Raw genomic sequence first — 26794 nt, 5'->3', positions numbered from 1 at the left:
GTTATTTATATTAGCTAACAGGAAACAACTACTGTGTTTCAACATAATAAATATAATAGAAAAATATTTTATTTGTATTGTATAAAATATTTACAATCTTATAGAATATATAGAGTTACATTTTAATAGCAATTGTATACATGTCACGAAACCATTTCCCTTATCAAAGATGTAGTTTGTAAACCTCAAATAGTTGTGTATCTGTTCTGTTACAAGTAGATGACTTTAATTAAACAAATTTATGAAGGACATTATTCTGATTTATAAAATATCAGGTAAATACAGAGAAAACAAAACAATAAGCCTCTGAAATAGTCTGCTTCAGAAATAGTCAATATTCTTCCCATCCAAACTATGTGAAACTTTGAGTGTGTTCAACACCATGCTTAAACATTACAGAAAAGAGAAATATAAACATGGTTGGTACAAGAGAAAATGTGGACCTCTTACTTCTTTTTACAAAAGCAAAAGTAATAAACAGGTGATTGGTTTAGTACAAAACTGCACACGCTAAAGTGGATGAAGCAAATAAAATATCCTGGCTTCTTTCCCAAGGTGTCATAGCAACAATTTCTAAACATTCCATTTTATACAGAATGGAGAACAACTATATAGTTCATGGGAAAGTTTTCTGACTTCACAAAGTATAGACCTTGGAACATTAAAAAAAAAAATTTCCAATGGAAAAATAGTTATATAATCTTATAGTAACAAAGATTAGCAATCATAACTATGATCACATTAGATTATATACTACAGACACATCTATCCAAAATACCTATTTTCAAATTTTAATACAATATTTTATTTTAATATAAACATCTGTTATATAGACAAAGATAATTCACAAAGTACATGCTATCAGAATGAACTTTGGTAATCAGAAATGTAAAATTTTAAGTAACAGATAAAATAATGTGCTATTTTTATATAGAAATAAAAAATTATCAGTGACACATTCTCGTCTATTTTAGGGTGCTGAAAGCCTAGCAGATTTAAGGAACAAGGTAGTAGATTTTTTTTTTATCACTTAAAAATCTATTAGAAGTTTCAAATAAATTACATTCTTACTAGCTGTATTCCTTCCTACATAAAATAAAGTTTCTTTTCTTCCTCTTACTGATTTGTTAAAATTATGCTCTTTTCCATATGTCAATATAAGCAATCTTTGGACACTAAGTAGACTTTCTTAACCAGTAGCCCATTTAACAGGTGGATGCTTTGTGTTATTTAGATTTGATAAAATAGATGTTTTCTGAAATAATTATATTGACTGTGCATTTTCTCCCTGGCCTGGAGAAGGCTGAATTTTATTTTCCAATTATACTGTTCCTTGTTGTATCTCCTCCCTTTTTAATCCCTTCTACTCATTTATAATTACACTTGCCATCCATTCTTAAAAACAGCTAATACACTAAAGTGCTTCAATTTTCATTTGTCATAACTACTTAGCAAGAACGGCAGAAGAAAATAAACTTGACTTATCTTGGGTCAAAGTGATCACAAACATTTCCTGAACCTCAAATAGTTTTGGCCACATCTTGCTTGCTGATGAGGACCTCTAATAGTCTCAGTTTGGCTTTTATATGCTTGTATTCGTAGTACTCATCTGCCATTGGTATCCTATCTTCCCTTTGTGGACTTCTGCAAAAAAGAAAATATCGTCCATTAGTTAATAATGAACCAAGTCATTAAAAATCCTTTTCTAACTCTTACATGAGAAAAGTACAGGGTAGCAGTTTCCACTTGATTTTTTCATCATGTCTTTTTTTCCCTTCCCTTTTACCTTCATTCACTCCCTCTTCCACATGTTACTAGGTTTCAATGTAACCGTACTCTGAGAAGTTAAATATTTTAAGTGTTTTGCAAATATATCCAGCGCATAAACATATAACGTTGGGGCAAGTGAAAAGTTCCGAGGGAAATAAAAACCAGAACCCTCAAGGCATTCTTATCTAGTCATTCTCCCATGATCCATGCCTGTGTAGAATGTTCAGCCCTTACAGTGATAGTTGCATTTTAAAATATTAACCTAAAGATACAACAGAAATTACATTAACAGAAATAACTTATAAATTTATGGTAATAGGAGAAGAAACTAAGTAGTTAACCTTACAAACAGGAAATATTTCTAAGTTTTCCTGTAATTATAATACCTAACTCTGCTAATGTATAGTAGAAAAATCACTGAGTTTTTTTAAGGAATTTGAGTCTAAATTTCAGTGGTTCTCTTTGCACACTATTTGTACTAAGACTAGGCATATGATGATGCACATATTTTCATACATATGACTTCTAACTACCAGATGTTCTTGACACTTATTTTGAAGAATAATTGGATAGCATCTGGAGTTAAAACCATTGCCTTCCCAGAAAAATACATTGCCAGGATATGTTTTCTAAAGGAAACTAGTCACTTCAGGATCTCAGAAGGGTCTTTCCTCCTTTGTTAATAAAGATGGCCAACTGCTTTTAAAATATTTCCAACCATGACTTTGAAATACAAGGGGTGGGTACACAGGTGAGGTCACCACAATTGCCACTGAATATAAATACAGATACTCTCCAATATTAGTATGGCTGAAAACACTTAATATTTTACCTATACCCCTTCTCTTTTCCCAGTACTGATAAAGATACATTTATATTACTTCCAAATAAAAGAACAGCTAATCTATAAAGATTGCCTACGAATGCAGTTACCTACTTGTGTTTTAACACTACATATACTGCCCTGAAATTTCTAGTTCAGAACTCAGAACAGCACACAAATATTTGGACAGGGTTCCTCTTAAATGTTGTCTCAATTATTTAACATAATTGCTTTGCCTCCCTTCAATATTCTGAGCCAAACTTATCAACTGGGTGTCTAAATACCACCTTAATTTGTGTAAACATATCTAAGTGAAGAAATGTTCTAATTTATAGGGAAATAGTATAAGCCATTATGCAATTGTCCCTGGTCCTTCATACTCCATTTTAGCTAATAAACAAGAGTTCATTGGCCAGAGTGAAAATTTTTGCTAAGTATTTCCTTAAGCAGTTTTCTCATTATATAAAACATACTGAAGTGTTTAGCACAGTTCCTGGCTCATAACTGTTAATGTCATATCTAGATAATTATGCTTCTCACACGATGAATATTACCAAGAACACTTATAGTACCTTAAAATTTTTAGTAATCCATTTGCCTGGTTATTTTAGCTATGTACAGTTAACCCTTGCCAATGAAATATTTTAGGAAAACAAGATCCATATTTCCTAGCCATTCAACCATTTGATTTTACTTGTAATATAGCACTACTTCTGCATTTAGTTTAAGTGTATTACCACAAGAGGGCATATAACCTCAATCAAGTATTAGGCATATCTGAAGTGAGTTTAGGACTCACTGGTGCATTAGAATGCTATACACATAACATAACTAACTTCCCTGTATATCAAAGGCATGCCAAGTACCATTGCAGACCCATTTGGCAGGACTAGTTAACATACTGGGAAGTTCTCAAACTCTTTAAAGTAAATTTCTGGGTTCAGATAGGTTAAAAAAAATGTAAAAGTTGTATGGAAATTTTGTAAAGGAAAAAATGGAAATGGAAAAAGAAAACAAGAAATTATGTTTTATATTCTAAATTTAACAACCGTGTAACATTTCTCACTAGATAACATCAGCAGAAAGGTAAGTAACTTGGACTTATAACAGTCAACTTGAAGATTCCACTAGAAAACTAGGTGGGTTACATCTGTACTTGCTAAATGCAAAATGTTTGAGAGGTCCAGTCCTAGTGAACAGCCCTGGAGAACTGAAATAGAAAGTTACTAAGAGGTGAGTAGACCAAACTTTCAGGATGCTTTTAGAAAACAGTCTCTTCTCCATCAGGGCAGCCCTCAGGCTGCTGAAATCAAAGCGATTCAAGAAAGGCAGATACCTAGATGGAGAAGAATACTGAGGAGCCAGTGTATCACAGACTCCTACCTCTGTCACCCTAATAACTCCGTGACTTTGGCAAAGTTACACCCTTTAAAATTTTTTTAAAGACTGACGTCCCACACAACAACTATAGCTTCCCAAAGTTATCCCAGGAACTCTAATTATTTCCTCTTACAACTGTGGAAACAGGCTCAGGATAGCTAATTGGCTTGTCTCTGTCTCTCCCAGAACTAGATTAATAATACTTTTCTCATGATTTTATATATATGCAAATATATAATTTTGTTCACAATACACCAAAATTTAGGAGAAACTAATGGAGTGCATAGTGAGACTGGGTTGACACAGAAAAAGAGAGGATATAGCTAAACATTTAGTTAAGGGATAGAAAGAATAGGAATGAACTCTTGGCCAAATCCTGTAATTAAGGGCAGATCCTGAAGCTTAAAGAATATATTTAAAGCAAATGAAGAATTATTTAATAAAGCAGGGAGTAACCTGTAGAACTAAGTAACCAAGAACAAAGAAGTTATATGGGCTGAAACATTAAATATTATAGTTTTTTTTAAAGGTTTAGGTACATTCAATTGTAATGAGATTTATTATGCAAAGTTAGGGATTTGGGGAGTTCATCTTTTATGTTTTAAAGCTTTGCTGTCTCATACTTGATAGTTACAGCCTCCCATAAAACATACCCAATAATGATACTACCCAAATGTTGCATTAGACAAATCCTGGGTCTAAGTCACTTTGGAAATTATTTATGTCTTACATAAAGTCACTGTTGCTGAAAAAATTGCAGCTCACTCTTAACAGCAGTTCTCTAGGAAATATTAGCTTAAAAAATATCTCTGCCCACACTTACCTTCCTGTTTGTTTAAAAAACTGTTCCTCAAATTCTCTTAAGGCTTTCCGAAGTCTCTTCTTGTCAGCCCTAGTTTCTCGGAGATGGTCAAGAAGTACAGGCCTGTATCAGGTAAAAGATATATGCTCTGGCATAACTGAGAGCTCATCATGAGCAGTTACCGATTTAGCAAAAGCATATTATGATACGGAAGTGTTCTGCCTAAAAGTGTGTCTTCTGAATAAATATGACACATGTAGAGCGTGACCATAGGGGAGCACATCACTGAGAACATTACTTGATGAAAATAATGTCCTAGGAAAATGGAAAGGGCAGACAGGGGGCAAGCAGACTGAGTCCATTATAATAAGTGGTGAGGGTAAAGGCCACATGAATACATGAGGGAGAGACAGACATTTTGGAGGAATACTCATCAGTATTTGGTGACAGACTAAACATAAGAGGCACAAAAGGGAGAGATTTGAAAGAAAATTCTACCCTTAACCTAGAGTATAGGGGGAATGGCAAAACCCTTAGGAATGAAACAAAGACCCAGAGAAAGCTATAATTACGTCACAGATTCTACTCACTTCATTCTAAGACAAGAGAGAAAAGTCATATACTTCAGAGCAGGAATTTTTATCTGGGGAACTTGTGTCTGGTTCCAGAAAGTTTGTGAACTCCCTGAAATGATATATGGGCATTTTCTACAAAGTAAAAAATTCCATTGCTTTCAAAAAAGTCCAACACCCCCCAAGAAGTTAAGAACAGCTGCTTTAGAACAGCCAGCCAGCCAGCCAACCAACCAAGAAAGAAAGAGAAGAAAAGGAGGGAAGAAGAAAAGGAGAGAGGGAGCCAGGGAGGGAGGGAAAGAGGAGGAAGGGGAGGGAAGAAGGAAGGATTGATGTTCTGCCGCCAAACAGGTCACTCTTCTCTGGGCTGAAATTGGGGTGCCAGCCGATATATGCACACGAAAATCTCAGCTTGCAGCCTAGTGCTTGGTCTTGCCTCATATTTATGGGGACTCCATCCCTATCTTGGGGCATATACTCACCACACTATTCTACATGTTAAAGAAAATCTCATGATCTGGCCTGTAATATACAAACCAAAGAAGGCCAAATGATCAAGAGGAGTGCCAGCTACTGAATAATGATAATAACAACAATACTACTACGAATGAAAATCCAAATGGCTCCTGACTGAGTGGCCATTAGGAGAAGAAGGTCAGCTCATTGACTAAAGTCCCAGTCTGGAGAAACCATTTTATCTAAATAGAATAGACTAAGATAAAGGCCCTGACAACTGCTGACCCAGCACAGGATCCCAATTCCTTTTGGTCCAGCATTTTCAAATGCCAGCTCTGCTTTACACACTGCCAAGCATTAGATTGGTGCCAGACCCTGCTGAAAAGATACGCAAGTGTAGCAAATGGACCATTAGCATTTATGACATCCTTGGGATCTTAATGGGATCCTTGGTTCCTCATGGCTTTGTCGTCTCAATTTTCCTGTTAAAAGGATAACCAGATTATGCTTTCTGCTGGACAGCAGTTTTTAGAGCGTGTAATAGCTCTTCTGCATTTTGTGTGTATGGACATACAATGTCCCCCAGACCAGAAGGAGTTAAAGGAGACTCCACACTGAGGAGTCACACTCACATGGTGGCCTCATGTAAATTGGACATGGAGAGAGCTGGTTGTTTGATTTCTTTCTTTTCATCTGGTAGCAGGAGCCTAACAGGCTCAGTCTCATTAGCGTAGGTGAGGTGGTCACCAATAGGAAGGTGGGATGCTGGGTTTGGCAAAGACAGTTGTTGGCTTCCCTGTGGACAGTCTTCATCAGAGTCTTCTTCCTCCTGCTTATCATAGGAAGAATTAAATAAAGTTACAAAATGCTAAGTGCCTCTTGAGGAGGCAAAACCAGGAAGGGGAACCATAAATAAACACAATGAAAACAGTAGATGATCCCTGTGCCTACTGAGAACCAAGAAGAAAGCAACCAAGAGGAACTCTTGCTCAGTTGCATCAAAAAACTTGCAGAAGTTAATGAGCGAAGAAGCACCCATCCTGGGCTAAAATGCTCACCAAGCTCAGATCTCTCTGCTGGGCCAAAGCAGGCACAGACATCTAGGATATGTTCCGATCTGGGCTGCATTGCCTAGTAATTCTTCCCTTTCACCCAGGCCTTCTGGGCCCCAGCTTCTTAACAGTTATATGGGTTAGGATGAGATGGACCATAGACTTCTTTTGTCATCCAGAAATACCCCAAATCCGGTCCTGGTGTGGGCCACTTTCAGATACAGAGAATACCCAGATAACTGACAAATTCAGGGAAGAGCTCTATGAAGGCCAAAACAAAACTGAGTTACTGCTTAACCTGTTCAGGTAATGCTTATCACAACCAAAAGATTTTCTTGCAAGGAAATCTGAAAATCATACCCTATTTTAAATTATGCTTCCTTAATTGGAAAATTTCAAAGAGTATGAATCACTATCGTCTTTGTCTTTAGAGTTGTGGAAATATAAATGTACTAGAGTATACTTAAATTTGAATTTGTTAATATTTCTTTTAATATTGATATCTTGAGCAAGTGACTGTTCTAATATTGATGGAGTAGGATGTGTGGTGCTTTTCAAGTTCTGTATTCCCATAAATCATTCTTTATTAAAAGTAGTCTAACTCAGTTTCAGTATTCATATTTTCTATTGAAATAAATCTACTTATATCTTGCACAGAGATGGTCAAATGGTACCAAAAACAAATGCTGCATTATATCAAGGAACATACTATCAATATTCTTATTAAAGGAGAAAAATTAACAACACACAGACTAGAACAGCTCTGTTCTGTCTAGCTGTGTTGTTGTAAATTAGGTAATGCCAAACTAAAATCCATCAGTTGTTCTCCTCACCCAAGCAATGAAAGCAAGTGTAATAACTGGCTTCAAAAATAGAATTGCTATCTATTCCTGTTTCACAATAGTTTTAATTATCAGCCACTGTTAAGTATAGTATTGGAGTTCAGGGAGACCACGTTTCTACTTTGTGAAATAACAACTGGCCTTGTTAGCAGCATATACTGCAAAGAAGGCTCCTTTATAACTCTCATGGTGCTGCCTCCCTAACTAAACATCAATACAAAGCACAAGGACAGATTTCTAGTTAATGCAAACATCCCGACTTACAATTGTTGGAATAAGGGAAGGCGTGGACAATATTTGCTTGATAATTCTGTATCTGTCATAAAGAGGCTTTATGAGGTTCTTGTCTTGCTTAGTTACCTGGAAAACATGAATAGTTATTGTTCCTTTCTCAAACAAGAATGAAAATACATCAATGTTTTTAGCAGTCCAAAAAAAAAAAAAATTTTGAAGCCTCTAAGGGATTACAATACTAAAATGCAACAGTAATTTTAAAAAGGTAAGTCATTTATAAGACACTGTATGAAGCACACGCCAATTTTCTTCTAGGAAAGTTTCTTAAAGGATAGGTCCAAGTTTAGAAATACGTTTTTAAAGCTTACTGAAGGACTCCTCAATGTTTAAATGGTAAGGACCCTGTTTTTTAATTACTTCTTCATTCTTAAAAAACCAATGGGTGGGGGCTTCCCTGGTGGCGCAGCGGTTGAGAATCCGCCTGCTAATGCAGGGGACATAGGTTCGAGCCCTGGTCTGGGAAGATCCCACGTGCCGCGGAGCGACTGGGCCCGTGAGCCACAACTACTGAGCCTGTGCATCTGGAGCCTGTGCTCCGCAAGAAGAGAGGCCGTGACAGTGAGAGGCCCCCACACCGTGATGAAGAGTGGCCCCCGCTCGCCGCAACTAGCGAAAGCCCTCGCACAGAAATGAAGACCCAACACAGCCAAATATAAATAAATTAAAAAAAAAAAAAAACCAATGGGTGATCCAAGAGCTATTGATTTTTCTTCTGAAACACGTATTTTATCTGACTTTCAAGATCTTTTATATCTACAGACACCAGCCTTGTCCAGGTCTTCATCACTACACACTTGGATTATATGCTAGCTTACTGGCTAAATCTGACATAAACTAAATATTTTGGATAAAACAGTTAACCTCTCTGAATTCTCAATTTCCTACCTATACAACAAGGAAGTTGGAGTTAAAAAGTTCCTTCCAACCAAAAAACTTCATAACCTCTTGTTTACTGATGTATTCTATTACCCTGCTGCTCTTTGACTCATCCCTAAGCACCATTTTTAACATGTCACAAAGTACATAAAATTTTAAACAGTTTCCTACTTATCTATTAATCATCTACCTACCTACCTATCCCAACCTATCTACCTCTCCAGCCAAAATGACCAAACTCCTCTGCTTGCCTTCATTTTCCTCCCTGATGTGTGTCCTGCATTAAGTTTTCTACATATTTACCACAAACCACCTCCTTTTCATTCTAGTCCAATGGTTCTCACTCAGCAGGTAGTGGGAAGGAAATGGTAGAAGTAGCACATATCATAATTGCCCAAGTGTCCTATCTGACTCTGCCTTCCAGATCCCCTCTGAGAATCCTGAAGGAAAAGAAAATGACTCAAGCAGGTGTATTTTTTAAGCTTTCTAGTTATTCTCATGCTACCTTACCCCCATCCCAGCTGAGAACCATTCTGGCCCTTTTTTTTTTTTTTTAACATCTTTATTGGAGTATAATTGCTTTACAATGGTGTGTTAGTTTCTGCTTTATAACAAAGTGAATCAGTTATACATATACATATGTTCCCATATCTCTTCCCTCTTGCGTCTCCCTCCCTCCCACCCTCCCTATCCCACCCCTCTAGGTGGTCACAAAGCACCGAGCTGATCTCCCTGTGCTATGCGGCTGCTTCCCACTAGCTATCTGTTTTACTTTTGTTAGTGTATATATGTCCATGCCACTCTCTCACTTCATCCCAGCTTACCCTTCCCCCTCACCGTGTCCTCAAGTCCATTCTCTGTGTAGGTCTGTGTCTTTATTCCCGTCTTACCCCCTAGGTTCTTCATGACCTATTTTTTTTTCCTTAGATTCCATATATATGTGTTAGCATATGGTATTTGTTTTTCTCTTTCTGACTTCACTCTGTATGACAGACTCTAGGTCCATCCACCTCACTACAAATAACTCAATTTTGTTTACAAAGCTACAGTAATCAAGACAGTAAGGTACTTGCACAAAAACAAATATAGATCAATTTAACAGGATAGAAAGCCCAGAGATAAACCCACACACATATGGTCACCTTATCTTTGATAAAGGAGGCAGGAATATACAGTGGAGAAAAGACAGCCTCTTCAATAAGTGGTGCTGGGAAAACTGGACAGCTACATGTAAAAGTATGAGATTAGAACACTCCCTAACACCATACACAAAAATAAGCTCAAAATGGATTAAAGACCTAAATGTAAGGCCAGAAACTATCAAACTCTTAGAGGAAAACATAGGCAGAACACTCTATGCCATAAATCACAGCAAGATCCTTTTTGACCCACCTCCTAGAGAAACGGAGATAATAACAAAAATAAACAAATGGGACCTAATGAAACTTCAAAGCTTTTGCACAGCAAAGGAAACCATAAACAAGACGAAAAGACAACCCTCAGAATGGGAGAAAATATTTGCAAATGAAGCAACTGACAAAGGATTAATCTCCAAAATTTACAAGCAGCTCAGGCAGCTCAATAACAAAAAAACAAGCCAATCCAAAAATGAGCAGAAGATCTAAATAGACATTTCTCCAAAGAACATATCCAGATTGCCAACGAACACATGAAAGAATGCTCAACATCATTAATAATTAGAGAAATGCAAATCAAAACTACAATGAGATATCATCTCACACCAGTCAGAATGGCCAGCATCAAAAAATCTAGAAACAATAAATGCTGGAGAGGGTGTGGAGAAAAGGGAACACTTGCACTGCTGGTGGGAATGTAAATTGATACAGCCACTATGGAAAACAGTATGGAGGTTCCTTAGAAAACTAAAAATAGGACTACCATACGACCCAGCAATCCCACTACTGGGCATATACCCTGAGAAAACCATAATTCAAAAAGAGTCAAGTACCAAAATGTTCATTGCAGCTCTATTTACAATAGCCAGGAGATGGAAGCAACCTAAGTGTCTGGCCCATATTGATCTTCCTTTTCTCTGAACTTCTCTGTGTCTCACTGTCTGGGCCTTAACTGTTTTCTGTGTTTCAGTCTTGTCTTCCCAAATAAATTATATCACATATTTCTTCGAATTCTCACAGTACCCAATGTATCCCCTTTCCTACTACCCATCTAACAACCCAGCTTTATATGCAAAAGTAGTATAATTTTTCTCTCTCTGTAGAGCATTTTAAGTATTGGTTAAGTAACCCCAAGAGCCTTTCATTTTCTAGCTCAATCATTCCTTATACATTTTCTTAGTCATGACACATTTTTACACAGAAAATAAAACATTCTTTCATGTATTCCATGGGATTTTAATAGGTGACAAAGAAAAAGAAATCTCTAAGTTCAGAAAATACTGAAATAATGTTTTTTATTCAGTATCTTAATGGGACTTATATTCCATAGAAAGCTCTTCAGAAAATGATGCATTCAACTATTATTGGCATCTCTATTACAGTTTGATATTTTTGGTTTTATTTATTTTTACTATATTGTCTGGATTCTAGAAAAGCTAAATTTAGTCTTAAAGGAGAAAAAGAAAAAGAGTGACCAAAAAGCAAGTTAGAATGATGAATGCCATTACAGAAAAGTTCCTTCCACAGATGCTAGATAAAAGTCAGGGTACAGGTACAATGTATGGCACTCATCTTTCACTCTCATGATTCTATGATTTTACTTTTAGGATCATTATTAAAGTAATCCCCAAAGACAGATGTGAGGGTTCAATGGCCGTAAGTACAGGACTTCAATGCCATAAGTGCTTCTCCTCAAATATATGTGCACAGGAAGGCATGCTGCCTGAAGAAGAAGGGTTAGTGGTGAGATTATGTGCCAGGAGCTGTCTTCTACTCAGGGGCCTATGGACACCAGCTATTATGAGGCCTGCAATGTCAATCTTCATGGTGGAAAATGAGTCAAGATGTAGGCTCTGCAGGATAGGAACCTCAAATCTAAGGGGCAGAAATACATTAGACTTTGCTATTCCTCAGCCACTTTCTACTAAGAATCAGACCATTCTCTCCTCTGAATTCAGTGGCTCTGTTTCTGAAATGCATCTTTCCTCCCTAATTCTGCAAATTGGTGGCTGACTATGGTATGTTAGTAGTATCTAACTTATGATTTTTATTTAAATGGAGAAAACAAGGACTGTGTTGAATAACCTGAAAGAGCCAGAGAGAGATATCCAGCGCATGAATGGGTTGTCAGATTTTAAAGATAAATATAAGGAGGTAAACCCCAAAGCTAATTACCCCTACTTCCTGCTCCTCCATTTTATATGGCGTCAGAAGAAATGTAACTTAAAGGAGGTTGAGCAGGAAGGGACTGTGCATAGAACAAAATTTGATATACTTTGTTGACAGCTTGACAATTCCGTCATGAAAAACTCCTGGCCCCCTATCCCGTAGGTTACTCGAATTATCAAGATCTGGAATAGTACCCCCCAAACAAGCTGGCTTTCCAAGCAGAACCACTGCTGAGTGGTCAGCCCAAGTGTTATTTCTTTCTAGGCCCTGGTCAGAAAGTTGTCTGGGGAAAAAACTGCCACAGCTTAAGTGCTTTTACCACCATGCTTGTTATCCGTTCTCCCCATGGCACTGGTCCCATGTATTCTTTCACAGTAAACCATGGAAACATAAAAATCAGTCGAACCATCACCAGAAACAAGCTCTCTCCTTGAGAGGGAGGTAAAACTGACATTCTCCTCTCTGGACAGTGAGTGATGAGAATCTATTACTCTTTAGCTTTAGGGACTCAAGTCTTGCCAAACTTTCCCTGTGTCTAAGTCTCCCCAGCCCCTCACTGAGGGAGAAAGTATATGTGGAACAAGTCTGACAGCTTGAACTAACCAGTCAGTCCAACAACATGGGAAGTCAATAATGAACATAATCATACAAAGCAACTGCTGAAGAGAATGGCTTGGTCAATTCAGATTTCTAAGCATACTGCCAATTAATATTGGCCTTGAAAACAGAGGTCATGAGTTCAGATAACTGGCTTCAAGAATTACACACTAGGGCTTCCCTGGTGGCGCAGTGGTTGAGAGTCCACCTGCCGATGCAGGGGATACGGGTTCGCGCCCCGGTCCGGGAAGATCCCACATGCCGTGGAGCAGCTGCGCCCGTGAGCCATGGCTGCTGAGCCTGCGCGTCCGGAGCCTGTGCTCCGCAACGGGAGAGGCCGCAACAGCGAGAGGCCCGCGTACCGCAGAAAAAAAAACAAAAAACAAAAAACAAAAAAGAATTACACACTATTTTTAATTTGGAATATTATGGAATCTCTGAACCTTAGATTCTTAATGTGCAAATTCTTAATATGCAGAATGAGGATTTTTAATTATCTTATGTAAATGTCCCTGGCACAGAGTCAGGCATACTAAATGTTATTTAAGCTATCAAACTAGTTGATTTGAGGTTACTATCAATGTTGTAAATTACTAATAAAGGAATACCATGGTGCTATCAAAGCATACATTTTAAAGATAAAAAAATTGAGAAGCACTCTATGTCTTGATATAAAAAGCTATCTAGAATATGCAAAGTGAAAAAAGGATACGTAATTATGTAGCCTGCTACATTTTTTCAAAAGGGGCAAATTAAGAATGTGTATTGACACTTTCTTGTATATGCTTTATATAGAAACTCCAAAAGGACACCTAAAACATTCATAGCAATAGTTATACCTGCTTAGAGTGGGAGACCTCAGAACTGGAGCTGGCAGATGGGGTGGGAAGGAGTCTTTTTAATGTGTAACCTTTTATATTTTTTGAACTATGTGAGAAAGTATTACCTATTCAGAAAATTAAATTTTTGTTAAAAGGTAAGTAGAAGAACTTGACGGGATCTTCCTTTTGGTGCATTTTACCTGTAAGTCTTCCCTCTCTCCAATGCACAACTAATCAGTTATCAAATTTTTACTTGATTTAAAAAATATAAAATGAATTATTATGTTTTTTAAAAATCTGCTTTTCTACACAACGACCCAAAACCTATGGGATGCAGCAAAAGCAGTACTAAGATGGAAGTTGATAGCAATACAATCCCACCTCAAGAAACAAGAAACATCTCAAACAGCTTAAACTTACACTTAAAGCAATTAGAGAAAGAAGAACAAAAAAACCCCCAAAGTTAGCAGAAGGAAAGGAATCATAAAGATCAGATCGATCAGAAATAAATGAAAAAGAAATGAAGGAAACGATAGCAAATATCAATAAAACTAAAAGCTGGTTCTTTGAGAAGACAAACGAAATTGATAAACCATTAGCCAGGCTCATCAACAAAAAAAGGGAGAAGATTCAAATCAATAGAATTAGAAATGAAAAGCAGTATGGAGTTCCCTTAAAAAACTTAAAAATAGGACTACCATACAACCCAGCAATCCCACTACTGGACATATCCCCTGAGAAAACCATAATTCAAAAAGAGTCATGTACCACAATGTTCACTGCAGCTCTATTTACAATAGCCAGGACATGGAGGCAACCTAAGTGTCCATCGACGGATGAATGGATAAAGAAGATGTGGCATATATATACAACGGAATATTACTCAGCCATGAAGCGAAATGAAACTGAGTTATTTGTAGTGAGGTGGATGGACCTACAGACTGTCATACAGAGTGAAGTAAGTGAGAAAGAGAAAAATAAATACCATATGCTAACACATGTATATGGAATCTAAAAACAAACAAACACATCGTTCTGAAGAATCTAGGGGCAGGACAGGAATAAAGACACAGACGTAGAGAATGGACTTGAGGACATGGGGAGGGAGAAGGGTAAGCTGGGATGAAGTGAGAGTGGCATTGACTTACATATACTACCAAATTGTAAAATAGATAGCTAGTGGGAAGCAGCTGCATAGCACAGGGAGATCAGCTCTGTGCTTTGTGACCACCTAGAGGGTGGGATAGAGAGGGTGGGAGGGAGACGCAAGAGGGAGGGGATATGGGGATATATGTATACATATAGCTGATTCACTTTGTTACAAAGCAGATACTAACACATCATTGTAAAGCAATTATATTCCAATAAAGATGTTTAAAAAAATCTGCTTTTCTCCTCAAAGATGCTGCAGTTAATGAAGGGCCAGAAGAAGTAACTGCCGTTACTCATCCAGTTGGTAACCTGTGCTGTGCACCTGACTCCACCTACAGTTCCTGGAAAGGACAATAAAAAGGGGATATATGCCAGTACCAATTCAGGATTTTCAAAAGAAAAGGACATAAATAAGCACCACAATCAGACCTAGGGTTGATTCATTCATTTCCAGTGCTCAACGGATGCCCTGTGACCGAAAAGTGATTATCTCCAAAAATCATCCATAGATGATGGAGGAAGAAGATTACTCGGTAGCAGTATCTGAACTGACAAGGCAATGCTGTAGGGTTTATCAGCTTTAGTATGAGCTCTGACTAAACACCAAATGCAAAAATTTCAAGAGGAGTCATAACGAAGGTCTCTCTAGAAAAGAAATAACTTCATCTTGGAAGCTTAATATTTAATGCATTTTAAGCAGTAGAGCAAAGACTCCAGATGAAAATCATCCATCAATTTGAGTTTAAAGAATTGGGACTTAAGGAGATAATCTCAAATGTGAATAACCTCACTGAGGAGCCAGGAATAATACTATTGTGGAAATTTTCAACCCTCCCTTTGCCTCTTCTGTGGCTTCTGGACCCCCCTTAGGAACCACCTAACAGCTGCCTAGCCACTTCATGGTCTGCTGTGTTAAGCGCTCCCAGGAACAATACTGCAGCTTTAGATATTGAGACGTACATGTTCTACTGCAGATGCTCTCTATTTAAAGGGCCTCACTTTAGCCTACTGCAAAGATAGGTTTATTTGAAGGGGCTTCTGACACTAAACAGTTTAATGGCTATTTCTTTTAAAATAACAGAAATAAATTTCCGTTTAAATAAAGATGACTTCTAAAGAACTCAGAGTTTTTCTCTGACCTTCAGATTTTCATTTACATGTTTTTATTTGACTTGAATACCTCAGGAGGGTGACTGACCATCCCAGTTTTCCCAGGACTGAGGCTTTTGGTGGGCCATGGAATTTTCAGTGCTAAAGTTAGAAAGTCTAGGGAAACCTGGGATGGTCGGTCACCCTATTCCTGAAAGATCTTAAAACAAACATGTCCAAAACAGACCTCCTGAGTTTTCACTCTCACCCTCAATCTGCTTCTCCTCTAGTTTTTCCCCATCTCAGTAAATGGATCCATCTTCCTTTCCTTCACTTCCTACCATCCAACGATTCAGCACATCCTTTTGATTCTATATCCAAAATATACTTTGAATGTGTCTACTTCTTTCCATCTCCAAGGCTACCATACTAGTCCAAGCCACCCATTTCATCTTCCCTTTTCCACTCTTTTCCCCTATGATTAATTCCCCATACAGCAATCAAAAAGATCTTTAAAGTGTAAATCACACCATGTCACTTTCACACTTACAACCATTCAACAGCTTCCCAATCCTTTCAGTGGCCTAAAAGGTCCTGTGTTATGTGCCCTATCTTTTCTGACTTCATCACATGCCATCCTGTGCTCCAGCCCTCAGACCTGAGAACTCCAACTACAAACAAGCTCTCCCTTCAAAGGCCTTCATACTTGCAGTTCCGTCTAGAAGGCTCTTTGCTGCTCTCTTCGCCTGCTGATTCTTCTGCATTAAATGTCATCTTATTGGCCTTCCTAATCACCCTATATAAAATAGAAACCATCCATACTCATTATTTTCTATCATATCATTTGTTTCTTTGCACAGTACTTATACAAAACTTTAATGATTTTGTCTATTGAGTTATATCTTGTTGTATCCCAACTCCCAGAAAAACATGAGCTCTGTGAAGGCGGTAACCCACATCACTTCTCTATCTTGTTTATTTTTTATATCCAGCATGGATCATAGTTCACAACACATAGTAGGCACTCAAGTCTTTTTGCAAATGAATGATTGCCCACTGGTCACCAGGCATCTCCTTTTATTGTCACAATAATTATATAAATAGGTATTATCTGTATTTGATAGATGAGGAAGTTGAATATCAGAGAATTAGTTCACTTGCCAAGTGTGTATGATTAGAAAGTGTCTTGTTCAAGGACTGAGTCCTGCTCTAAGCTTATTATACCAGTCCCAACTCATCCCTCACTCCTTAGTCAACTGAGTAGAACACAGAATTAGGACTTGGGTGTTGACCAAGCTGCTTTTATAGACGTAGTCAAAGTAACTATAAAATACAGGAAAGACCATCAGAAGCACTGAAGGATGGAAAACCACAGATGTGCCTGACTATGTGTGTGTATGTGTTTATACACACACACACACACACACACACACACAGAGAGAGAGAGAGAGAGAGAGAGAGAAGTTAGTTATCCACTTATCCACTGACTATCACAAAGTCTAGAATATTTGAGGGTGGGAGGAGGGGACAGGTTGGCCGAGTGGATGAAAACCACTAGTCACAACATATAATGGTTATTTTTAAGTTTAAAGGTATTTCATAAAGACAGAGGTAGCCAAGGGCCCATTTCTACTTGTAGATCACGCGTAAAGGACTAGTCCAGGGGCATATGGTAAGCCTTTTGGGATCTGGTACATGTTGCCACCTTATGATCAAGACTAGATAATGTACAATAGAACAGGTGAAGCCAGCATTCTCCTCAAGAAGACTTCATTTCCAAGTCAAACATGCTCGTTTGTTCTTTCATATACCCATTCACTCTGCCAACATTTACTCAATACTTACTTTGTACAGACACTAAGGATCATGAACAATAAACAGCCTAAACTCTACTCAAGAAGTTTCAAATACTATAATGAGAGACAGAAAATGGCACAGAGCATAGTTAGAGCATGTTAAGGTAGCTACAGATTATTCAAGAAATGAAAGGCAACCACATCACTCAGAGTTCAGACAGCAAGGACTACAAGGAAGGTTCCTTGGCGTAAGTAAAATGTTAAGCACAGATATGCAGGAGGAGGGATTAACCAGGTAAGTACTAAATACTAATTGCTTTCATCATCATTTTTGTAAAATATAATCTTTTCTTTGAGCTCCAGGCGCCCATATCCAAATGCGTAACTGACAACTCTATCTGGGTATCTCACAAAGATTTCAAAACCAAGATGTCTAAGCCGAAGTCTTTAGACATCTCACCTAACATTCCTCAAGAAACCCTACGTCTCTATTCTTCTCATATAAAATACTAAACCACTTTCCTTACTATTTATACCTCATCCCCGCTTTATTATTTCTTAATAAAACATACAGTAAAATGAGATTGTAATCCTAGTCTTGGGTTCATTTGCTAACTTATCGGGTGAAGTTGGGGAGAAAGGACTATGAAATGCCCTAGTGTCTTTACCATGCGTCTCCCACCAGCATGCGACACTGTAACCTCCAGGATGGCAATGCCCTAGGTCATAGCTAATAACCCACTAGGAACTCATCTGACTGAAAGTTCAGAGCCAGTCTCCTAAAGATGTTTATGTGGTACCAAAGGGCTCTTACAAATTGGTCAAAATCACGATCTCAGTGGCACCATGTGGAGTGGTGGGGCCCTGTGAAGGTTGGCGAGGTACCTTAGAAACCTCCTGAGAAGGAAGCTGCTCTCTCTTCTCCTTCACGCATGTCAACACAGCATCTGGAGTCTCCTCTCCAGAGGAGCCTGGCTCAGGGCCCACAGCTTCCGGCTTCCCATTCTCTCGGGGGACTGCGGGTTGCTCGCAGGATGGATTTCTAGGTGGGCCTTTGGGAGCACTCCCTTGTTCTTCTGACAGCTTCAGCTTTAGTTCTAAGAGAGATGCCATGAGTTACCGGGAGCAGGGAGGACTCATTGGCCCTAATAAGAGCAGAGAGCCTTTCAGGAATTCCTTCCCTGATGCCAAGTGAGTGGAAATGAACAGTGCCGATGATGGTTCCCCAGATGTGAAAACAGAGGGCTCTTGAGGCTGGGATCTCATGGAGGTGGAGCACCATCTGTGGGAGTAACTCAGTGCTCCAGATTCCCGAGGAGGATTCCTGGAGGAAGACCACTGGTACCTGGCCTCAAAGTTTTCACCTGTTATCTATCACGACGCCTGAGATTCTATACTCAAAGATTCATTTACTTGGGTTTTGAAAGTTGTGCAGCCATTAAGAGCCCCTGCAGAAATGCAAGTACTTCTGGAAGGCACTACACAGTGCAGACATCTGAGGATACATAGGAGCGGTGGGGAAGGGGACATGGGAGTGCCAGCCCCAACTTGACAGATTTCACAATTTTGTCTAATGCCAGTATTTAAAATCCAGAAATCACCATTATTGCAATGTGACTTTATATAAACCTATGTAATTAAAAATAAAAAGGCCACCTGGGACTTACCAAGAAATTAGATTTCAGAATATGCTAGGGGACTGCTCGTTTGAATGAGGCCATTTATATTGATTTCTCAATTACATCCATAGCTCATCTTCTCTGTTTGATGTTTGTTTTTTAGTTAGGCTCTGGTGTGGTGTTTAAACACCGCATATATTATAAACCTGCTACATCACTACACTTCAATACCACTGAATTAATATTCCTTTCAGTTCTTTATCACCATCCTTCTAGAAATCTGGAAAAACTCCCATGTCTCTAAGTATTGAAATAAAAAGTGTAGAGAGAGGAAGAAAATTAATTTTTATTGGTAAATAACCATCATCCCTTAAGATAGATTTTAGAGTTAATTAATACTCACACCACCATCTCCAGAGAGACAGAGAAAGAAGAACACTGGATCAGGAAGAAGGAGAACCAAGTTCTACTCCTAGGTCGCCACCTCCCAGCTACGTCACCTTCCCCTCTCTCGACATAAATGTCCTCATCTGTGCAACGGGGTGTGTGGCATAAATGATTGCTCAGGCCTCTTCTGTTTCTAACAGACAAGAAACCAATAACCCAGGGAAATGAATACTCCACATGTTGAAATGTTCCTGGCACTGAAGTGAATCATTCCACCTGGGAGTCTGGAGTTCCTCAGTCTCTTCACAAGGAGATGTATTAAATGGGATCAAACAATGAAGGGGACCCAGGACCCTTTATTTCAAGATGGGGCCTCTGATCTAGGCAGGAGACAAGCTTAAAGAGGGCACAGGTGGAAGAGAATCAAGAACTCCTTAGAGCACATTATCACGATTTTATCTGCTTCCTTCCTGAGAAAGGAGACCCTTGGCTGGCATTTACCTTTGAGCTGTTTACGACCTTTAGCCAAATCATTCATCCATTTCAGGACTTCAGGATTAGATGTCTTGTCACCATGTGAAGGCTGCAAGGGAGGGAAAAATGGGGGTGGAAGGAGGTAAAGGGAGGGAGGGAGAGAAGAAAGAAAAGGAAAAACAAAATTTTAAACAGCTAAGGCACACGAAGGTAGTTCAGCAACATATAAAGCTGGGAGAGAGATTCAGGAGTGATACCTCCAGCTGATAGAGTTGCCTCTGAAAAACAGTGAACATTCTTGACCTCCTCCACTCTTTCATCCTTGCCATGGACACTGTTTCTAAACACACCTGGTCACCCAGCATTTTTTACATAGTCCTAACTATGTCAGTGCCCCCTACAGTCTAACCCTCAATCACCTTGTGGGCTACCCATACCCAACACCCCATTGCCAGGTCATTCTTTGTATCAGTGTAGATGGCTCTACTGATACAAACCAGCGCTTCCTCCCTTGCCTCTGCTCATGACTTATGACCAAAACCTGCCTGGGGAACACTGATCAACTAGAAGCTTTAGCTCCTATCAGTCATATCCTCCAAGCTGAAGAAAGGAGACGCCAGGATCTCTAAAACCTGACAACAGTCTGAGAAGTCAGTATGTAAGGGGGATACCCAGATTTCACTGCTCTCCCTGTTTACAGACTCAGTATTCTACTGGGCTAGCATTAAAGTAGAAATTAACTATATGAGTATGGACTTGGGCAAATTATTTAGCCTCTCCATGCCTCAGTTTCATCTACCAAATGAGGATTATAATACCATCTCCCTCATAGGGTTGCTGTGAGGGATGAATTAGTGAATATATGTAAAACACTGAAAAGAGTTCCAGGCACATGCTAAACACTACAGAGGTGTTAGCTAGAATTAAAAACATTATTGTTATTACGACTGGCAGAGGTGATAGCAGTAGGAGTAGTAGTGTTAGCTACCAGACCTTCAAAGGAATGGTGAGTAAGTCTTCACTAACAAACATACACGTAGGGGTATGTATGTCCTACGTAGTAGCTAATCGCACTTGGATGTGGCAATAAGAATACAATTTTACTTTTAGAAGGATATGACTCCGTTCATACAAATCATTCACCTTAATTTCTGGATTTCTTTTCAGAGCCTAAAAGTAAATTTTCTACAGAAAGAGAAACTGGGAGAGAAGAACAGCCAAACATACCTAGCCTCCAGCCCCACAGGTCAGTAGGAAACTTCCTTAAACAAGTTGAGGCCACCCTGGTAACTTAAATGGAGGCTCAAGAAGATTAGTGGTTACTTTGAACTGGGGATATACAAAGAGCTATATAAGCACGTTCAAGAAGACATCACAAACACTGTAATAGTAGCCAGAAACGTGTACAATGTTAGTGACAAGTCTAGTGGCTCTGCCACGTTTAAGAATCCATTAAATCCATATAACATCAGCAAGATGTTGGTGAGAGAGAGACACAGCCAGGAGTGTGCTCCTCTCAAGTTCGAAGGAAAAAACAGTGCTTGTGTAAGAGGATCATCAAATGTACACAGGATTAGATGTTTTAACTGTGAAACACAAGACATGGTTCTGTCACTTCTATAGTGATGTAAAAACCATACAGTTTAAAATCAAGATGGAAAATAACACTGCGGGAAAATGACAGTGATTTTTCCCCTAGGGGAGCCCAGAAGGGAGACTCTGGTTTCCAGTAGGGAAGCCCTGGTTTCAGGACCATGGACAGTGACACAGAGGGCACACCTCCCAACTGCTGTGCCTGGTCCCACCCGTGGTCTGCTAGAATGATGCATTGTACTGCTTCCCTGATGTAACGTTTAGTATTTTGGCTCTGGGTAACAGGCTGGTTATATGAACAGTCAATGTTTTACATGTGATTTCTCGAAATCCTCACAGAATTCTTCACTCTGATCTGAAAACACATCTTGTTCTCTGGAACACATCTTTTTCACTGGATATGTTCCACACAGTTAATGCAATCTTCTGAAACACTGTTAAAAACAAAAATGAAAACCTAAGACCCTAAGCCAAGGACCATCAAAGAAGCTTTCACTACTGCAAACAGGACTTAATAGAAATTTAAGGTTGAATTTTCTGACAAAATGTTTTAAAGCCTGAGATCATTTTCTGAAATGAATTTTGTATTTCCCTGCTCTTGGGCGAGCTTTCAAAAGAGGTTAAATCAAGCTCACAAGGACGGCAGCTCTCAGATCATATGGAAAGTTTTTATATACAAGCTGTGGATCTTCAAGCCTTCTAACTTCTGAACTATTTCAGTTTAATAGGCCCCCAAGGACCATACACCCAAAAATTACACAGTGTAGATTTCGTTCAGTGTAATTAAAATGGAGCTCATGAGTCACATAACTGAGGGTACTACTGGACCAGATTTGTGGTCTGCCAAAGATGATTCAAAAGACACTTTAGAAAGATTTATGGATCAGGAATGAAAGGACCTATGCTGCTGTCTTGGCTACATCAATTCTTTGCTGTATGAACCTGGAGAAGTTACTTCCCTTCTCTGGGCCTCAGTTTCTTCAATGGTCAAGTAAGAGAAGACTAACTGATCCCTTCTAATTCTAAGATTCTCTAATTCTACTGAAAGTGAACATCTGGCTGAAACAGCCTTTTCTAAGTCCATGAGTCTAACAATAGTTAAATGTAAAATCAACTGTAGGGAATAAATACAGTTCTGGATATGAGGTGAAATGGTTGCATTCAATAGAGAAGGAAAGATGTATATTATACCAGGGCATCAGACTAGCATGAAGGCCCAGCAGCTCGGATTCAAAAATTAGCAGCGGGTGCTATTAACCCCGTCGTCAGGTTGCCGGGAAGGAAAGCCATACACACAGCAACCAATTAAAGCCCATTAACATGTCAAACCTCTAACCACAGCCTGACACCCAGACAGGAAGGGTGAGGGGAAGCCCTGTTTCCTGAGACGTGGAAGGTTCTGATTACTTCAAAGGCTCATACACACAGAAGCAGTGACCATGAAGCCTTCTTCCTTTACTGCTCCCAAATTCATCCATCTGCATGTTTAAGTGTGCGGGCATGTGTCTACTCTGGCCCTAAAGCTTCTCCAGACAAAGGCAGGAGGTGCCAGGAGAAATTCTCTTCTAAAATACTCAGCTGCTGGGTGGCTGTTACAGCTGAGAAAAGTAATCCAGGGTCTGCAGCTGCAGGTAGAAAAATCCAATGGAAAATTAATGTCTATAATTTTCCTTTATTTTTTGACAAGGCAGAGGTTGCCATGGGATAGCCTATTCAAATATCACTCAAACAGACTAAAAAGTTAATAATATCTAAGACCACTTACTTCCTTTGTGCCAACTGTAAAAAGCATTATATATGCACTCCCTCATTTAATGCTCACAAACTTAAGAAGTCACTACTAATATTAACTCCACTTTACAGATGGACAAACTGAGACTCAGAAAGATAAAGTAACAAGTCCAAAGTCAGAGTTCCTAAGTGGCTGTGCGGATTCAAATCCAGATCAGTCTGATTCAAGAACTGCCAGATAAGAAATGTTAATAGGCCCTGGGATGGAGCCCCTGTTTCTCTACAGATTCCAACACGAGGGCATCACAGATCCAATAAAACTCCAGCAGCAAGTAAGGAAAATCAACTTCTCTCAGGCTATCTGGAGCTTTCAACTTGCAGTGGACACTTAATGAATTTCACTTGTACTTCTCCACTGCAAAAACTACTCAACTTTAACCAGCCCAAGCCTGAGCTGATCGAACACAACCACCTTAAGAAGTTGTAAGTCTTCGCTGGGCCTCCATCTCCTTATCTGTAAAATAGAGGCCTGTACTCACAATGTGTACAGCACCCTCCTGCTCTATAAAAGACAATAAGTAGTTGTGACTGCCTGACCTCAAGGAAGAGAAGAATCTTCAACACCTTAAGGCTGTCTTGAAAGCCAATCTGATTTTTCTTCCATTTTTAGCAAAGCTAAAACGCCCTCCTTAAAACCCCTCTTTTAGTGAATTTGAAGTCACTGTGGGCAACACAGGACAGGAAGAACAGGAGAGTGGAATATTACCTACTCGCACCTCCCTCCCCAGAACTTACCCACACTACAAGGACCTGCATGCAGATTGCCTCTGGACCAAGAGCTTACTGAGCCTTTAAATATTTTAAGATGTTTGAGACATTCCCTGGTCTCATTTATTTTAATAACAAGCTGCTCTGGACCCTCTGCCAAAGACCCAGTACCTTTGTGCAATTCTACATGGATATGATTCTTCTCTATGCCACGGTCACCAGTAGAGACAATAAATAAAACTAGCATTGGCCATCAGGACACTTACCTCTGACTCTATTGTTTCTTAAGTAAGAAAAGGAAAGGTTCATGATTGTAACACTGCAGCATCAGTTAAGAAGGCTGGTGTCTCTGACAGGAAAGAATGGGATCAGGGTTTGTTCTTAAGAGTGGCCTGAACAGATGTCACGTGATAGGTCCTCACCCATCAACAAGAAAGTACTTTATTGTCAAAGAAAACTCTCCCTCATTCTGTTCCACAATGAGAGATTCTGTTTTTTGTGTCCTTAATAGGTTCTTATCAAATGCAAATGAGAAAAGGCTAAAGAAAAAATAAGACCATAATTCGAAAGCTTTCCAAATTTTAGTCCTAGGAACACTAATGATAGTAAGGTTCCTCAGAAAAAAAAAAAAAAGGAGAGATCAATAATCAAATCGGTTTAGAAATAAGAGTTGTAATTTGCTACTAGGAATTATCTTAGCAGAGATCAGCTAACAGCATGTGAGAACAAGACAGACCCAGGATGGAAACTTAATTTATGATAGGTCCTGGGTCGGCCAATGGAAACTGAGCTGTCCCTTGGCACAGAGATGTACTCTAAAAGGAAGGACAGAAAAGCCCATGCATTTCTGACACAATCCACTCATTTCAAACCACAGGGTCCTTACCCGGTATTTCTTTTCTTGTTCAAATTTTTCTTCAAATTTCCGAATTTTCCGCTTCAGGCTCTGGATGTGCTTGGTGAGCTGGGTAATGGTCTGTGGCTCTTTGCCATCACCACAACTGCACCGAGAAGAACTTCGGGGCCTGCAATGATTCCAGAGAGGGAAAGAATCATCAAAAACAGTACTATATATAAAAGAGGTAGCTCATAAGGACCTACTGTATAGCACAGGGAACTCTACTCAATACTCTGTAATGGCCTACATGAGAAAAAGAATGTGAAAAAGAGTGGATATATGTAAAACTGATTCACTTTGCTGTACAGCACATACTAATACAACATTATAAATCAACTATACTCCAATAAAAAAATTTTTTTAATGATATAAATTTTTTTAAAATGGTCTTCCAGTAAACACTGCTGCTGGTCTACAAACCAAGCTTCCTAGATTATCAGAGAAGTCCGGAGGCCAGTTCATTATTTGATGAGTCTACTATGGTAGCATCTGCTCATTACTGGAGATCCCTGATCACAGAACTCCATGATGGGCAAATGTCATCAGGGACTTTAGTCTACAAATGTCAGAATATTAGTCTAGGAAATATATTTCCTAAAGCTTGGAGGATACCAATTTCAGACTAATGAGAGAGCCCTATTGTACCGTTATCCACAATAAGTCGCATGAGCCCCACCTAAAAACAATTTCAAGGAAGATTTAAAAGAGTAGTTAACTCTTCTTTCTATGACAGAGCCTTTGTGAATCTAATCAAAGGAATGGACCCCCTCTCCAGAAAACGTGTTCACCTTCTCACCTGACACAACTTACAATAGTAATAATGCACTGAATCCCTCAATTCCACCAGTAGACAGTCCATGGACCCTGGTCTAGATAAACTCATGAGTAACAGCAGGAGTTATTAAGGAGAAACTAGGAATTCCCTGCACGTATTTTTGGTCAAGGGAGACTCATTTTAGCTACGCATCAAAACTACTTATGCAACTTAAAAAAAAAGAACACATAGTTTCACATTTTTTTTGTCTAGGGGAGCTACTGTAAGCTACCACTTTTCTAGAATCTAAGAAGAAATTGAGATGTACAACTCACAAGCATTGCTACAATCCATCCATCGAGGCCACTGCTGGACATGGAAAGAACACTTATGAGCTCATGGAGAATTCCTGGTACTTGCATGTACACAGACTTAGGACTCTGGTCATTTCACCAAAAATGTTCAGACATGTGAGCCGTAGGGCAGCCTGTGTCTCGAGACCATCTCCTCCTGATTCAGGAAGGCCTGAAACAGCATTCTTAACTAGAAGGTACTCTGATTTTTTGCCATTTATTGTTCAGGGCTTGCAGCTGCTTTTGGTAGGCATGTTTGCTCTATTTTAGACACACACTTCACTGAATTTATAAAAGTATTGGGTTGTATTGTAAATAGTATTTTTAAAAACTGCATGAAATGAAGACAAGAACAAAACAAGGTTTTCTTACATCATAAACTGCTGAGTGCTGGGTGGAGAAGGGGCTGATTCAGGGTCTAAGTTGAATCTCTGGCTTTGGCTGAAGATGGAGCATCGTGGTGACAGAAGCGGGTTGTCACCGTCAGTGATGTGATAGAGGAGCCTGCTAGTCTCAACGGACTGGAGGTCTTCTGGTGCACTGTCCTCTTCATTCTGCACACCTTTGTGCACTGGCACAGGGTCTGAGGA

At 39.1% G+C, this 26794-nt stretch overlaps 1 protein-coding gene across 5 annotated transcripts in view; it reads right to left on the bottom strand.

Annotated features, from left to right (window-relative positions):
- Window positions 1-51: 51 nt before the first annotated feature.
- Window positions 52-26794, bottom strand: part of FAM13C (family with sequence similarity 13 member C) — a 134718-nt gene continuing 107975 nt past the window's right edge. The window contains exons 7-14 of one of the 5 annotated variants that reach the window (XM_065894983.1): window positions 26577-26787; window positions 25086-25224; window positions 20135-20216; window positions 18513-18724; window positions 7962-8057; window positions 6436-6635; window positions 4797-4898; window positions 52-1644 (exon numbers count right to left, since the gene is read on the bottom strand). In XM_065894983.1, coding sequence (XP_065751055.1) covers window positions 1521-1644; window positions 4797-4898; window positions 6436-6635; window positions 7962-8057; window positions 18513-18724; window positions 20135-20216; window positions 25086-25224; window positions 26577-26787 — 1166 coding nt within the window. In that variant the 3' untranslated portion in view covers window positions 52-1520. Of the gene's footprint in view, window positions 1645-4792; window positions 4899-6435; window positions 6636-7961; window positions 8058-18512; window positions 18725-20134; window positions 20217-25085; window positions 25225-26576; window positions 26788-26794 lie in introns of those variants that run through there. The other 4 variants (XM_065894985.1, XM_065894984.1, XM_065894986.1 and 1 more) reach the window with 4 other exon arrangements.

This window comes from Phocoena phocoena, chromosome 16, assembly GCF_963924675.1.
Source record: "Phocoena phocoena chromosome 16, mPhoPho1.1, whole genome shotgun sequence".
Lineage (NCBI taxonomy): Eukaryota > Metazoa > Chordata > Mammalia > Artiodactyla > Phocoenidae > Phocoena > Phocoena phocoena.
The sequence above is the reverse complement of the archived record's forward strand: the minus strand, read 5'-3'. Positions and strand labels throughout refer to the sequence as shown.